Raw genomic sequence first — 15,688 nt, forward strand, 5'->3', positions numbered from 1 at the left:
GCTGTAGTTCCTTTATAGCCCAACATTAGCCGCCTTTAGCTTAGCGGTGGTGACGTGAAGTCATGTGACCGTGCTGTAGTTCCTCTATAGCCCAACATTAGCCTCCTTTAGCTTAGCGGTGGTGACGTGAAGTCATGTGACCGTGCTGTAGTTCCTTTATAGCCCAACATTAGCCTCCTTTAGCTTAGCGGTGGTGACGTGAAGTCATGTGACCGTGCTGTAGTTCCTTTATAGCCCAACATTAGCCTCCTTTAGCTTAGCGGTGGTGACGTGAAGTCATGTGACCGTGCTGTAGTTCCTTTATAGCCCAACATTAGCCTCCTTTAGCTTAGCGGTGGTGACGTGAAGTCATGTGACCGTGCTGTAGTTCCTTTATAGCCCAACATTAGCCACCTTTAGCTTAGCGGTGGTGACGTGAAGTCATGTGACCGTGCTGTAGTTCCTTTATAGCCCAACATTAGCCTCCTTTAGCTTAGCGGTGGTGACGTGAAGTCATGTGACCGTGCTGTAGTTCCTTTATAGCCCAACATTAGCCGCCTTTAGCTTAGCGGTGGTGACGTGAAGTCATGTGACCGTGCTGTAGTTCCTTTATAGCCCAACATTAGCCTCCTTTAGCTTAGCGGTGGTGACGTGAAGTCATGTGACCGTGCTGTAGTTCCTTTATAGCCCAACATTAGCCACCTTTAGCTTAGCGGTGGTGACGTGAAGTCATGTGACCGTGCTGTAGTTCCTTTATAGCCCAACATTAGCCGCCTTTAGCTTAGCGGTGGTGACGTGAAGTCATGTGACCGTGCTGTAGTTCCTTTATAGCCCAACATTAGCCACCTTTAGCTTAGCGGTGGTGACGTGAAGTCATGTGACCGTGCTGTAGTTCCTTTATAGCCCAACATTAGCCACCTTTAGCTTAGCGGTGGTGACGTGAAGTCATGTGACCGTGCTGTAGTTCCTTTATAGCCCAACATTAGCCACCTTTAGCTTAGCGGTGGTGACGTGAAGTCATGTGACCGTGCTGTAGTTCCTTTATAACCCAACATTAGCTTTTTACTTCAGAAATCATGAAGTGGTGTTAATATGTGGAGATTATCCCGCTGAACTAAACATCTCTGTATGTAATGGAACTAGGGAGATGCTGCCTTCAGGGTCCACTACTGAAATACTTCATCCCTGCACTGCTGTATTCCATCACAGTCTCACGGCATTTCGTCTTATAGTCACGAAATGTATCTATTGATTCGTGTTCACCAACACGATTTCCCCATTTTTTTCGTGTCACACAGAACGATTTTAAAAGCAATGTAAATAATAACAAATTAAATGGAAAAAGAAATAAAAAAAATACAGAGTTCAGTATTCTGAGGCTCTGAGACATTTATTTTCCTCGCGGACGGCAAGAAAAATTATACAATTTAAAATAAAAGGGATAGGGTAAGATATTGAGTAAGAAAATGTTTTGATGAACCACGCAGCTTCCGGTCTTCCAAGACCCGACCGGACAAACAGACGAGGTGCAGGCACGAAACACACTACCAATAGAAATACATTGCTTTTAAAATCGTTCTGTGGGGTGGGCAAATCGTGTTGGTGAACACGAATAAATCGATTACATTAATTTCGTGACTATAACACGAAATGCCGTGAGACTGGGTTGTGTGTTCAGACGTACTTGGCTTTGTGCAGGAGCTTGATAGCCTCGTCTCTTCTTCCCTGGGCGATGTAGAGCAGGCTGAGCTCCACCAGAGAGTTGGGCACCAGGTAGTGGTCGAACTTGATCTTCTTTTCACTGAAAAAGTAAACAAACCGTTACAGTTACACTTTACATATCCTGTTTCCCTGCAGGGAGGTTAATGAAATAAATGATTACACTTTTCTTTCCTTCCTAGACCTGGTTAAAAGCCTCCTTACTCATTACAGTCAGTGTGATTGCAACAAGAAGTCATGTCCTTCTGAACGGCTGGGTAAATATTGACTGTAGGACTTGGTGGGTGAGCTGCTAAGCAAACATTACCCTGTCAATAGGAGTAGGAGCTGCTCATGGGGATTTCCTTAAAGACAAGAATAAGAGCTTCAGGTAACTAAGCTGTTGAAGCTGCGGGCAGGGATTGAAAGGGAGAACCGGTTCTAGTTGTGAACAGGTAGAAAAGTTTCAGTTTGATACAAATGGTACGTCTCAAAGGGTTTTCGTTTCCTGTTGTTGATGCCAGCAGGTTTTTCTGGCAGTTTTGAATTACAGAAACTCGTGTGCCACAATGTCAAACTCTGAGTTTTTGCAACTTGTCCGAATAACGGGCCGGCATCAACAAAAGGAACCCCTGGAAACATGCAGCATGAAGGAGTCCTGGGGAAGAGGAACAACCGCAAACAATATTTTAAGATGGTTAATTGTTATCAGGCGGAACATTTACACTGTTTTCAGGCTCAAGGGTCGAGAGATAAGTCCTAAAGGTCTGTGGTTAACACAAGCTGAAGAGATTTTAACGTTTTGTTCTACCGCATAAAATACATCAGTGAATACGCCACTGGTGGATTTATTAACAGCGGTTGCTAACAAGAGCCTAATGAGACGACTAAACGTCATCACGCCCAACATTAGCCGCCTTTAGCTTAGCGGTGGTGACGTGAAGTCATGTGACCGTGCTGTAGTTCCTTTATAGCCCAACATTAGCCACCTTTAGCTTAGCGGTGGTGACGTGAAGTCATGTGACCGTGCTGTAGTTCCTTTATAGCCCAACATTAGCCGCCTTTAGCTTAGCGGTGGTGACGTGAAGTCATGTGACCGTGCTGTAGTTCCTTTATAGCCCAACATTAGCCGCCTTTAGCTTAGCGGTGGTGACGTGAAGTCATGTGACCGTGCTGTAGTTCCTTTATAGCCCAACATTAGCCACCTTTAGCTTAGCGGTGGTGACGTGAAGTCATGTGACCGTGCTGTAGTTCCTTTATAGCCCAACATTAGCCTCCTTTAGCTTAGCGGTGGTGACGTGAAGTCATGTGACCGTGCTGTAGTTCCTTTATAGCCCAACATTAGCCACCTTTAGCTTAGCGGTGGTGACGTGAAGTCATGTGACCGTGCTGTAGTTCCTTTAAGGCCCAACATTAGCCACCTTTAGCTTAGCGGTGGTGACGTGAAGTCATGTGACCGTGCTGTAGTTCCTTTATAGCCCAACATTAGCCGCCTTTAGCTTAGCGGTGGTGACGTGAAGTCATGTGACCGTGCTGTAGTTCCTTTATAGCCCAACATTAGCCGCCTTTAGCTTAGCGGTGGTGACGTGAAGTCATGTGACCGTGCTGTAGTTCCTTTATAGCCCAACATTAGCCGCCTTTAGCTTAGCGGTGGTGACGTGAAGTCATGTGACCGTGCTGTAGTTCCTTTATAGCCCAACATTAGCCACCTTTAGCTTAGCGGTGGTGACGTGAAGTCATGTGACCGTGCTGTAGTTCCTTTATAGCCCAACATTAGCCTCCTTTAGCTTAGCGGTGGTGACGTGAAGTCATGTGACCGTGCTGTAGTTCCTTTATAGCCCAACATTAGCCACCTTTAGCTTAGCGGTGGTGACGTGAAGTCATGTGACCGTGCTGTAGTTCCTTTAAGGCCCACCATTAGCCACCTTTAGCTTAGCGGTGGTGACGGGAAGTCATGTGACCGTGCTGTAGTTCCTTTATAGCCCAACATTAGCCGCCTTTAGCTTAGCGGTGGTGACGTGAAGTCATGTGACCGTGCTGTAGTTCCTTTATAGCCCAACATTAGCCGCCTTTAGCTTAGCGGTGGTGACGTGAAGTCATGTGACCGTGCTGTAGTTCCTTTATAGCCCAACATTAGCCACCTTTAGCTTAGCGGTGGTGACGTGAAGTCATGTGACCGTGCTGTAGTTCCTTTATAGCCCAACATTAGCCACCTTTAGCTTAGCGGTGGTGACGTGAAGTCATGTGACCGTGCTGTAGTTCCTGTATAGCATGGCTCGGCAACAGGCGGCCCACGGGTCATTGGTGGCCCGCCAGCAATAATATTTGGCCAGGAAAACTATTTTGAGAATAAAAAGAAAATATTCTTTTGAGATTGACACACAGCACAGGCACAATCTGGCAGCGGGTGCCCTGACGCTGATAGTGGATCAATAAGTAGCTGGACAGTGTGGCGCTGAAATAGCCAACATGCGGTTTGTGGTTAGAAAAAAAATAACACCAGCTCACTAAATCATTCAAACGTAATGTTTACTTAGGATATCAAAACATTGACAACAAAATCGGAGAAGCCTCTTGATCATGGAGGGCGGTGCTTAAGCTGCCCCCCCAGCTGGCAGCTTTGTTTTGAAAGAAAAGTTGTGGCTCATCAAAATCCCTAATGTCCGAGTGCAAGTGAATGCAGCACAAGAGCCTCGTAACCCCTCCCCCGGCCCTGGCGCGAGCGAGGAACATTGATTGACGGCGATTTCATTTGAACGGGACGGCGCGAAACGAGAAGCAGTCTGTTAAAATACAGATACTGGCCCTGGCCTTTAACCTGGGACTGAAAGGGGGCGAGAGAGGACGAGCCTCCCTTTGGGCAGGTCTCGCCAGAGGGTCTGGCCTTTGATTATGTCCCGCCATCTAGTGGCTCAGAAAAAGAATTGTCCCAAGGCCAAACTTACTTGCCGACCCCTGCTGTATAGCCTATTAGCCTAACGTTAGCTTTTGACTTCGGAAATCATAAAGTGGTATGTGGAGATCATCCTGCTGAACTAAACGTGTAAGTATCATGGACGTTTGTTTGACACAGAGATGATTTGTACCTTGTAAACACTTTGTTGAAGCACTCCTCGGCGGCTTGCAGGAGACCCTGGTTCTTCAAACACAGACCCTTCAGCAGGTAGATCACACAGCGGTCATCCACCAGATACTCTTTCTCTGTGGAGGAGAGAGCAGACGTCTTCACATGGAAGTCATCTAAGTTTCCATTTCCATTGAGCGATAAGGATTTCTTCTGCCACGTCGTTTTGGGATGAGCTTTATTACCGGGAGACTCCAGGAGACATCGCTCTGCCTCAACCAAGGTCTGCATCATGCCGTCAGTCAGCTCCGGCCGTTTGCTGATCATACTGAACCCGTTCCACATGTACATCATCTCCTATAATAATAATACATTCATTTGTATAGCGCTTTTCCAAGTGCTCAAAAACGCTTTACACAAAATCAGAAACAGAAACAGCACAAAGAAAACAAAAAACACAACAACAGTAGTCCTAATCCAAGTGCGAGTAAAGTGGAGAGTTGTTGATCAGAGTTTGAAACTTTTGAGAGATTTTTTGAAGGATTCAAGAGTGTTCACCTTTTAACGCTCTGGGATTCAAACCCATTGTGTGTGTGTGTGTGTGTGTGTGTGTGTACTAGCATTACTATACTTGTGGGGACCTAAATCTGTTTACATAGTCACGTGTGGGGACTCGCCTCCCTTATGGGGACAAATTGGAGGTCCCCATAAGGCAGTGTTTCTCAAACTTTTTCATACCAAGGACACTTAACCAATAAAAAAACACTCGCGGACCACCTAACTCCACAAATATCCAAAAACACCGTTTTTTACAAATCGCCTGAAAATGGTACAAACAAGTGGCAACATGTGGGATGAAGGTGTTTAACTGGGCTATATCATGCAATCTAAAGTGAAACCTAAGCTCGCTCCATTGCGGAGATATTCCCGCGAGAGTGCGGAAAACTTTAATTAATTAATTAATTTCAAATGTGAAATTTTACAAATATACTCACGGGCCACTAGGGGGCGCTCACGGACCACACTTTGAGAAGCACTGCCATAAGGGGAATCATTAATTTTAGGGTGAAGACTTGGTTAGGGTTAGGATAAGTCTCCAGGAAATGCATGTAAGTCAATGTAATGTCCCCTGAAGTGATGTATACATGGTGTGTGTGTGTGTGTGTGTGTGTGTGTGTGTGTGTGTGTGTGTGTGTGTGTGTGTGTGTGTGTGTGTGTGTGTGTGTGTGTGTGTGTGTGTGTGTGTGTGTGTGTGTGTGTGTGTGTGTGTGTGTGTGTGTTACCAGCACTGGCACTGGCAGCCGGATTATGCAGCGAGCCTTGTAGCGTCGGGCTTTACGGATCGCAAACTTCTCAGTCGGGGGAGATTTTCCGGCTATCTTCTGCTTTAAGGTGGGCACTTGTCTAAAAGGAACGGCACAATGAAAAAGACAAATTGGGTAAAAAGGCAGAAGAAGAAGAAGAAGAAGAAGAAGGAAAAACCTCCGGGTCTGAAAAGTGAAGCCAATGGCCTCAAATCTGCATTATTTTGTTGGCCAGCAGGGGGCGACTCCACTTGCATAGAAGTCTAAGAGGAAATGACCCACTGTATGTATTACCTCAGTAAACATTTTGAGTTTATGCTTTCAAACGCCAGTTACAAGTCTTTTCTTTAATACAGAATGATGGCCATTTTGTTATTTATGGTCCCATTTGAATTAAATAGATACTTTAGGGCGGGGCTACCTTGTGATTGACAAGTTGTATATTTTTGTATAGTAGTCTATGAGCAAAAACAACCCTAATTCAGTATCCTCTTGTGCTAAAGCCATTCTTAGGAGTTGCCACGACATCTTTTTCATTATTAAACAGAAATAACATCCAAATGATTATGATAGTTGACTTGATGTACCTTTCTAACCACGCTAGCTAGTGTTAGCTGGTCACTTAGCATTTTCTATGGCTGCCGAAAACTTCAGGCTTAAAAATGATGTCCTGTTAACCAATGAGTGACATGATGGTGACAACGTCCACTTGCTTTTCATTTTTTAAGTCAGACAGTGTCGAGAACCTCTACATTTGAACCTGCATTTGATTATTTCTGGCCACCAGGGGGCAGTGTTGGACACAATGACATTATCATCTTACGCCAAACATGTTAGCTTATCTTTGCATATCTATACACACATGAAGAGAAATGATTCGTTTGGAGTTGTGCTTCTATCCAACTCATGAATTAAAATATAATATTAACTTTTAGCTCCGTGTTTGGGCGCCATCAACTCCCAAGGGAAAATAGGAATGCTCCATTATGTTGACCAGCTAGCTAGTCATTAATTTTGTCTGTGGCGACGAAAAAGGTTAACAAGAACGGTGAGAGACCAGTTAAATTCCGAGTCATAAAGATCCAGCCCGGGTCATAACCCTACAGCTTCTCACGAGGCACACACAGAGGTATGTACACAACGCCACTCATAGCTTGACTATGCACACATTGTAAAATGCATCTATAACATAGGCCTTGGGACGATATCTGTTTGTTTATGCGATAAATCATGTTTCAAGTTTCAAGGCTTTATTGTCATGTGCTCAGCAGCTACAGTGGAGATATGGCAATGAGCCACTGAAGTCCCAGGCTCCTCCAACACTCTCTCACTGGCTACCCTTTGCCCTCAGCCTGTCCTAAGGGAGTGCTTGTTCTTCCGTCTGTCTGTGTCTGTGTTTTCTCTTGTTCCGATTAACCACATCTTTGTTCTTGTGTTGTATCTATCTCTACGCCGGGACCCGGAGTCGAGGCTGATCCTCTTGCTGTAGTCCTGTGTCCTGTGTCCTCTATCCTGAGTTCTGGATTAAGTCGTGGACTTCGGGTCGTGGCTGAACCTGTCTCTGCGTCCGGTCTATATGCTGTGAAATGTATTATCTCTTGGATTTACACACGGCATCTATTGCAGTCTGTCCGTCCTGGAGAGGGATCCCTCCTCTGCTGCTCTCCCTGAGGTTTCTCCATGTTCCCTTAAACTGTGGATTTTCTCTGGAAGTGTTTCCTTGTACGATGTGAGGGTCTAAGGACAGAGGGTCTGAGGACAGAGGGTCTAAGGACAGAGGGTCTGAAGACAGAGGGTCTAAGGACAGAGGGTCTAAGGACAGAGGGTCGGAGGACAGAGGGTCTGAGGACAGAGGGTCTAAGGACAGAGAGTCTGAGGACAGAGGGTCTAAGGACAGAGGGTCTAAAGACAGAGGGTCTGAAGACAGAGGGTCTAAGGACAGAGGGTCGAAGGACAGAGGGTCGAAGGACAGAGGGTCTGAGGACAGAGAGTCTGAGGACAGAGGGTCTAAGGACAGAGGGTCTAAGGACAGAGGGTCTAAGGACAGAGAGTCTGAGGACAGAGGGTCTAAGGACAGAGGGTCTAAGGATAGAGGCTCTAAGGACAGAGGCTCTAAGGACAGAGGGTCTAAGGACAGAGGGTCTAAGGACAGAGGGTCTGAAGACAGAGGGTCTAAGGACAGAGGGTCTAAGGACAGAGGGTCTAAGGACAGAGGGTCCAAGGATAGAGGGTCTGAGGACAGAGGGTCTAAGGACAGAGGGTCCAAGGATAGAGGGTCTGAGGACAGAGGGTCTAAGGACAGAGGGTCTGAGGACAGAGGATCTAAGGACAGAGGGTCTATGGACAGAGGGTCTAAGGACAGAGGGTCTGAGGACAGAGGGTCTGAGGACAGAGGGTCTAAGGACAGAGGGTCTGAGGACAGAGGGTCTGAGGACAGAGGGTCTGAGGACAGAGGGTCTAAGGACAGAGGGTCTGAGGACAGAGGGTCTGAGGACAGAGGGTCTGAGGACAGAGGGTCTGTGCTGTTGTATTTGCTGTAAAGCGTCTCTACTGTAGGCTAGTTTTATTTTATGTACAGCACTTCGGCTCCACCAGACATCGCTTATAAATGTGCTATAAATAAAACTTGATTTGATTCGATTTGATAAAACAGTGCAAGAGAATGTTTTAAGGAAATAGAAATAGAATAGAAATAGTGCAAGAAGAGTCTCTACCCAAGTAAAGGGAATGATATGTTAGGTAAATAATTAGCAAAATGCTAACAGGTGAATGTTTATGGAAGTTCTTTAAACCGTTCAGTCTGTCGAATAAAACGGTCCCAGAGTCTGGTGGTCTTGCCATGGAGCGATTGATGTGTTATTGTGCATATTTTACCTAAAGAGGTCGACCTCGTTGTCCCCGAACGGTCTGGACTCGTCCATAGGCAGCATGCTGAGGTAAGCAGCTTTCATGTAAACGTACATGGCCTGTGGAGAGAAACACTCATTCTTATTCCTCAGGGTTATCGGAGAGGTTCGACTGGACAGAACATCTCACTGAACGCCCTCGGGTCTTCCCTGCTCTCCCGTGCTGTACCTTGGACCAGCGGCTCTCCTTGCTCAGCAGGTCTGCGTAGAAGTACGCCATCTTCCAGTCTCGCTTGTAGGAGTAGCACCACATCAGCTCCCAGTAGCACATGTGGTGGAACTGCTTCCACGCCTGCTGGGCCTTGCAGCCGTCTTCGAAGAGCGCAATAGCCTGGTACCGCGGGAAGAAGACACAGCGCGTTAAAAGAGATGCATAGCAGGGAAGGGGATTGGAGGAGCTGGACCGCTGTGGCTCAGGGCTTTGAGTTAGCATACATACTGTATTTCTGTTAGCATGCATACTGTATTTCTGTTAGCATACATACTGTATCTCTGTTAGCATACATACTGTATCTCTGTTAGCATACATACTGTATCTCTGTTAGCATACATACTGTATTTCTGTTAGCATGCATACTGTATTTCTGTTAGCATGCATACTGTATTTCTGTTAGCATGCATACTGTATTTCTGTTAGCATACATACTGTATCTCTGTTAGCATACATACTGTATTTCTGTTAGCATACATACTGTATCTCTGTTAGCATACATACTGTATTTCTGTTAGCATGCATACTGTATTTCTGTTAGCATGCATACTGTATTTCTGTTAGCATACATACTGTATTTCTGTTAGCATACATACTGTATTTCTGTTAGCATGCATACTGTATTTCTGTTAGCATACATACTGTATTTCTGTTAGCATACATACTGTATCTCTGTTAGCATGCATACTGTATCTCTGTTAGCATGCATACTGTATTTCTGTTAGCATACATACTGTATTTCTGTTAGCATACATACTGTATCTCTGTTAGCATGCATACTGTATTTCTGTTAGCATACATACTGTATTTCTGTTAGCATACATACTGTATTTCTGTTAGCATACATACTGTATCTCTGTTAGCATACATACTGTATCTCTGTTAGCATACATACTGTATTTCTGTTAGCATACATACTGTATTTCTGTTAGCATACATACTGTATTGCTGTTAGCATGCATTCAGTGCCTTATTTATAAAGAGTTGTATAATGCCGTTTGTGTCCCGTGTGTCCCGTTGACTTATTTTAAGTAAATTAAGGATAGTTAAGCATTTCAACATTATGTCACTGTTTACAATACGTCCTCAAGTTACGTCTTCAAGTTACGTCCTCAAGTTACGTCCTCAAGTTACGTCTTCGAGTTACGTCCTCGAGTTACGTCTTCAAGTTACGTCCTCAAGTTACGTCTTCAAGTTACGTCTTCGAGTTACGTCCTCGAGTTACGTCTTCGAGTTACGTCTTCGAGTTACGTCTTCGAGTTACGTCCTCGAGTTACGTCTTCGAGTTACGTCTTCAAGTTACGTCTTCAAGTTACGTCTTCAAGTTACGTCTCCAAGTTACGTCCTCAAGTTACGTCCTCAAGTTACGTCCTCAAGTTACGTCCTCAAGTTACGTCCTCAAGTTAGGTCCTCAAGTTAGGTCCTCAAGTTACGTCCTCAAGTTACGTCCTCAAGTTACGTCCTCAAGTTACGTCCCCAAGTTACGTCCTCAAGTTACGTCCTCAAGTTACGTCCTCAAGTTACGTCTTCAAGGTACGTCTTCAAGTTACGTCCTCAAGTTACGTCCTCGAGTTACGTCTTCGAGTTACGTCCTCGAGTTACGTCCTCGAGTTACGTCCTCGAGTTACGTCTTCGAGTTACGTCCTCGAGTTACGTCCTCGAGTTACGTCTTCGAGTTACGTCTTCGAGTTACGTCTTCGAGTTACGTCCTCGAGTTACGTCCTCGAGTTACGTCCTCGAGTTACGTCTTCGAGTTACGTCCTCGAGTTACGTCTTCGAGTTACGTCTTCAAGTTACGTCTTCAAGTTACGTCTTCAAGTTACGTCTCCAAGTTACGTCCTCAAGTTACGTCATCAAGTTACGTCCTCAAGTTACGTCCTCAAGTTACGTCCTCAAGTTAGGTCCTCAAGTTAGGTCCTCAAGTTAGGTCCTCAAGTTAGGTCCTCAAGTTACGTCCTCAAGTTACGTCCTCAAGTTACGTCCCCAAGTTACGTCCTCAAGTTACGTCCTCAAGTTACGTCCTCAAGTTACGTCTTCAAGGTACGTCTTCAAGTTACGTCCTCAAGTTAAGTCCTCAAGTTACGTCCTCAAGTTACGTCTTCGAGTTACGTCCTCGAGTTACGTCCTCGAGTTACGTCCTCGAGTTACGTCCTCGAGTTACGTCCTCGAGTTACGTCTTCGAGTTACGTCCTCGAGTTACGTCTTCGAGTTACGTCCTCGAGTTACGTCTTCGAGTTACGTCTTCGAGTTACGTCCTCGAGTTACGTCTTCGAGTTACGTCTTCGAGTTACGTCTTCGAGTTACGTCTTCGAGTTACGTCTCCGAGTTACGTCCTCGAGTTACGTCTTCGAGTTACGTCTTCAAGTTACGTCTTCAAGTTACGTCTTCAAGTTACGTCTCCAAGTTACGTCCTCAAGTTACGTCCTCAAGTTACGTCCTCAAGTTACGTCCTCAAGTTACGTCCTCAAGTTAGGTCCTCAAGTTACGTCCTCAAGTTACGTCCTCAAGTTACGTCCTCAAGTTACGTCCTCAAGTTACGTCCCCAAGTTACGTCCTCAAGTTACGTCCTCAAGTTACGTCCTCAAGTTACGTCCTCAAGTTACGTCCTCAAGTTAAGTCCTCAAGTTACGTCCTCAAGGTACGTCTTCAAGTTACGTCCTCAAGTTACGTCCTCAAGTTACGTCCTCAAGTTACGTCTTCAAGGTACGTCTTCAAGTTACGTCCTCAAGTTACGTCTTCAAGTTAAGTCCTCAAGTTACGTCCTCAAGTTACGTCTTCAAGGTACGTCCTCAAGTTAAGTCCTCGAGTTACGTCTTCGAGTTACGTCTTCGAGTTACGTCCTCGAGTTACGTCTTCGAGTTACGTCTTCGAGTTACGTCTTCGAGTTACGTCTTCGAGTTACGTCTCCGAGTTACGTCCTCGAGTTACGTCTTCGAGTTACGTCTTCAAGTTACGTCTTCAAGTTACGTCTTCAAGTTACGTCTCCAAGTTACGTCCTCAAGTTACGTCCTCAAGTTACGTCCTCAAGTTACGTCCTCAAGTTACGTCCTCAAGTTAGGTCCTCAAGTTACGTCCTCAAGTTACGTCCTCAAGTTACGTCCTCAAGTTACGTCCCCAAGTTACGTCCTCAAGTTACGTCCTCAAGTTACGTCCTCAAGTTACGTCCTCAAGTTACGTCCTCAAGTTAAGTCCTCAAGTTACGTCCTCAAGGTACGTCTTCAAGTTACGTCCTCAAGTTACGTCCTCAAGTTACGTCCTCAAGTTACGTCTTCAAGGTACGTCTTCAAGTTACGTCCTCAAGTTACGTCTTCAAGTTAAGTCCTCAAGTTACGTCCTCAAGTTACGTCTTCAAGGTACGTCTTCAAGTTACGTCCTCAAGTTACGTCCTCAAGTTACGTCCTCAAGTTAAGTCCTCAAGTTACGTCTTCAAGGTATGTCTTCAAGTTACGTCCTCAAGTTACGTCTTCAAGTTAAGTCCTCAAGTTACGTCCTCAAGTTACGTCTTCAAGTTACGTCTTCAAGTTACGTCTTCAAGTTACGTCCTCAAGTTACGTCTTCAAGTTAAGTCCTCAAGTTACGTCCTCAAGTTACGTCTTCAAGTTACGTCTTCAAGTTACGTCCTCAAGTTACGTCCTCAAGTTACGTCCTCAAGTTACGTCCTCAAGTTACGTCTTCAAGTTACGTCTTAAAGTTACGTCCTCAAGTTACATCTTCAAGTTACGTCCTCAAGTTACGTCTTCAAGTTACGTCTTCAAGTTACGTCCTCAAGTTACGTCTTCAAGTTACGTCCTCAAGTTACGTCCTCAAGTTACGTCCTCAAGTTACGTCTTCAAGTTACGTCTTCAAGTTACGTCCTCAAGTTACGTCCTCAAGTTACGTCCTCAAGTTACGTCTTCAAGTTACGTCTTCAAGTTACGTCCTCAATTTACGTCCTCATGTTACGTCCTCAAGTTACGTCTTCAAGTTACGTCTTCAAGTTACGTCCTCAAGTTACGTCTTCAAGTTACGTCTTCAAGTTACGCTACGTCCTCAAGTTACGTCTTCAAGTTACGTCCTCAAGTTACGTCTTCAAGTTACGTCTTCAAGTTACGTTACGTCTTCAAGTTACGTCCTCAAGTTACGTCTTCAAGTTACGTCCTCAAGTTACGTCTTCAAGTTACGTCTTCAAGTTACGTCCTCAATTTACGTCCTCATGTTACGTCCTCAAGTTACGTCTTCAAGTTACGTCTTCAAGTTACGTCGTCAAGTTACGTCTTCAAGTTACGTCTTCAAGTTACGTCCTCAAGTTACGTCCTCAAGTTACGTCCTCAAGTTACGTCTTCAAGTTACGTCCTCAAGTTACGTCTTCAAGTTAAGTCCTCAAGTTACGTCCTCAAGTTACGTCCTCAAGTTACGTCTTCAAGTTACGTCTTCAAGTTACGTCTTCAAGTTACGTCCTCAAGTTACGTCCTCAAGTTACGTCCTCAAGTTACGTCCTCAAGTTACGTCTTCAAGTTACGTCTTTAAGTTACGTCCTCAAGTTACGTCTTCAAGTTACGTCCTCAAGTTACGTCTTCAAGTTACGTCTTCAAGTTACGTCTTCAAGTTACGTCCTCAAGTTACGTCTTCAAGTTACGTCCTCAAGTTACGTCCTCAAGTTACGTCCTCAAGTTACGTCCTCAAGTTACGTCTTCAAGTTACGTCTTCAAGTTACGTCCTCAATTTACGTCCTCATGTTACGTCCTCAAGTTACGTCTTCAAGTTACGTCTTCAAGTTACGTCCTCAAGTTACGTCTTCAAGTTACGTCTTCAAGTTACGCTACGTCCTCAAGTTACGTCTTCAAGTTACGTCCTCAAGTTACGTCTTCAAGTTACGTCTTCAAGTTACGTTACGTCTTCAAGTTACGTCTTCAAGTTACGTCCTCAAGTTACGTCTTCAAGTTACGTCCTCAAGTTACGTCTTCAAGTTACGTCTTCAAGTTACGTCCTCATGTTACGTCCTCATGTTACGTCCTCAAGTTACGTCTTCAAGTTACGTCTTCAAGTTACGTCGTCAAGTTACGTCTTCAAGTTACGTCTTCAAGTTACGTCTTCAAGTTACGTCCTCAAGTTACGTCTTCAAGTTACGTCTTCAAGTTACGTCCTCAAGTTACGTCCTCAAGTTACGTCCTCAAGTTACGTCCTCAAGTTACGTCTTCAAGTCACGTCTTCAAGTTACGTCCTCAAGTTACGTCTTCAAGTTACGTCCTCAAGTTACGTCTTCAAGTTACGTCCTCAAGTTACGTCCTCAAGTTACGTCCTCAAGTTACGTCTTCAAGTTACGTCCTCAAGTTACGTCTTCAAGTTACGTCCTCAAGTTACGTCTTCAAGTTACGTCCTCAAGTATCACACATCACGTTACGTATTCACGTCTTCATATTACGACTTCTCGCAGGTCATCAGTTCACGATACAGCTTCACGTCTCGCGTTAAATCAAACTTCCTATTAAGTCATCATATCACCAATAACAATACGTTTTCTCGTTTTGTCTTCAAGTCAAACCTTCGAGTCACGCTTCATTTTACATCTTTCACGTTAAGTGATCAGGTCGCATGTTACGTCACATCCATAGGTCATGTATCTCTCACTAAACAAGTAGTTCTGATGCTCATCAAACCTCGACACACATTTGACCACATGTTTAAAACTGAGACCGTTACACTTGGAATAAGGACGTGTTGATTTTCTACTGCCATCGGGACGCTTGCTGTATTTAGGAACTCACGAGTTAGAAGACTGACTGGATCATTAATACTCTGTGAGACATAATGATTATTACATGTACAGGATATATAACATTTGGACTACCTATGTTGCAAATGTATTATCTTTTCAATTTACACACGGCATCTATTGCACGTCTGTCCGTCCTGGGAGAGGGATCCCTCCTCTGCTGCTCTCCCTGAGGTTTCTCCCATGTTCCCTTTAAACTGGGTTTTCTTCGGAAGTTTTTCCTTGTACGATGTGAGGGTCTGAGGACAGAGGGTCTGAGGACAGAGGGTCTAAGGACAGAGGGTCTAAGGACAGAGGGTCTGAGGACAGAGGGTCTGAGGACAGAGGGTCTGAGGACAGAGGGTCTGAGGACAGAGGGTCTAAGGACAGAGGGTCTAAGGACAGAGGGTCTGAGGACAGAGGGTCTGAGGACAGAGGGTCTAAGGACAGAGGGTCTAAGGACAGAGGGTCTGAGGACAGAGGGTCTAAGGACAGAGGGTCTGAGGACAGAGGGTCTAAGGACAGAGGGTCTGAGGACAGAGGGTCTAAGGACAGAGGGTCTGAGGACAGAGGGTCTAAGGACAGAGGGTCTGAGGACAGAGGGTCTAAGGACAGAGGGTCTGAGGACAGAGGGTCTAAGGACAGAGGGTCTAAGGACAGAGGGTGTCGTATTGTCATACTGATATTCTGTACACACTGTGAAGACCACTGAGACAAGTGTAACATTTGTGATATTGGGCTATAAATAAACATTGATTGATTGATTGATTGATTGATTGATTGATTGATTGATTG

General features: G+C 45.0%; 1 protein-coding gene across 1 annotated transcript in view; it reads right to left on the reverse strand.

Moving 5' to 3' along the window:
* Positions 1–1,546: 1,546 nt before the first annotated feature.
* LOC117444607 (tetratricopeptide repeat protein 39A) overlaps positions 1,547–15,688 on the reverse strand; it is a 42,999-nt gene continuing 28,857 nt past the window's right edge. Inside the window, exons 20-25 of the mRNA XM_071202754.1 lie at positions 9,121–9,282; positions 8,920–9,011; positions 6,025–6,145; positions 4,987–5,098; positions 4,764–4,878; positions 1,547–1,780 (exon numbers count right to left, since the gene is read on the reverse strand). Coding sequence (XP_071058855.1) covers positions 1,654–1,780; positions 4,764–4,878; positions 4,987–5,098; positions 6,025–6,145; positions 8,920–9,011; positions 9,121–9,282 — 729 coding nt within the window. The 3' untranslated portion in view covers positions 1,547–1,653. The remainder of the gene's footprint in view (positions 1,781–4,763; positions 4,879–4,986; positions 5,099–6,024; positions 6,146–8,919; positions 9,012–9,120; positions 9,283–15,688) is intronic.

The sequence above is a fragment of the Pseudochaenichthys georgianus genome, unplaced genomic scaffold (assembly GCF_902827115.2).
Source record: "Pseudochaenichthys georgianus unplaced genomic scaffold, fPseGeo1.2 scaffold_852_arrow_ctg1, whole genome shotgun sequence".
In the NCBI taxonomy this organism is placed as follows: domain Eukaryota; kingdom Metazoa; phylum Chordata; class Actinopteri; order Perciformes; family Channichthyidae; genus Pseudochaenichthys; species Pseudochaenichthys georgianus.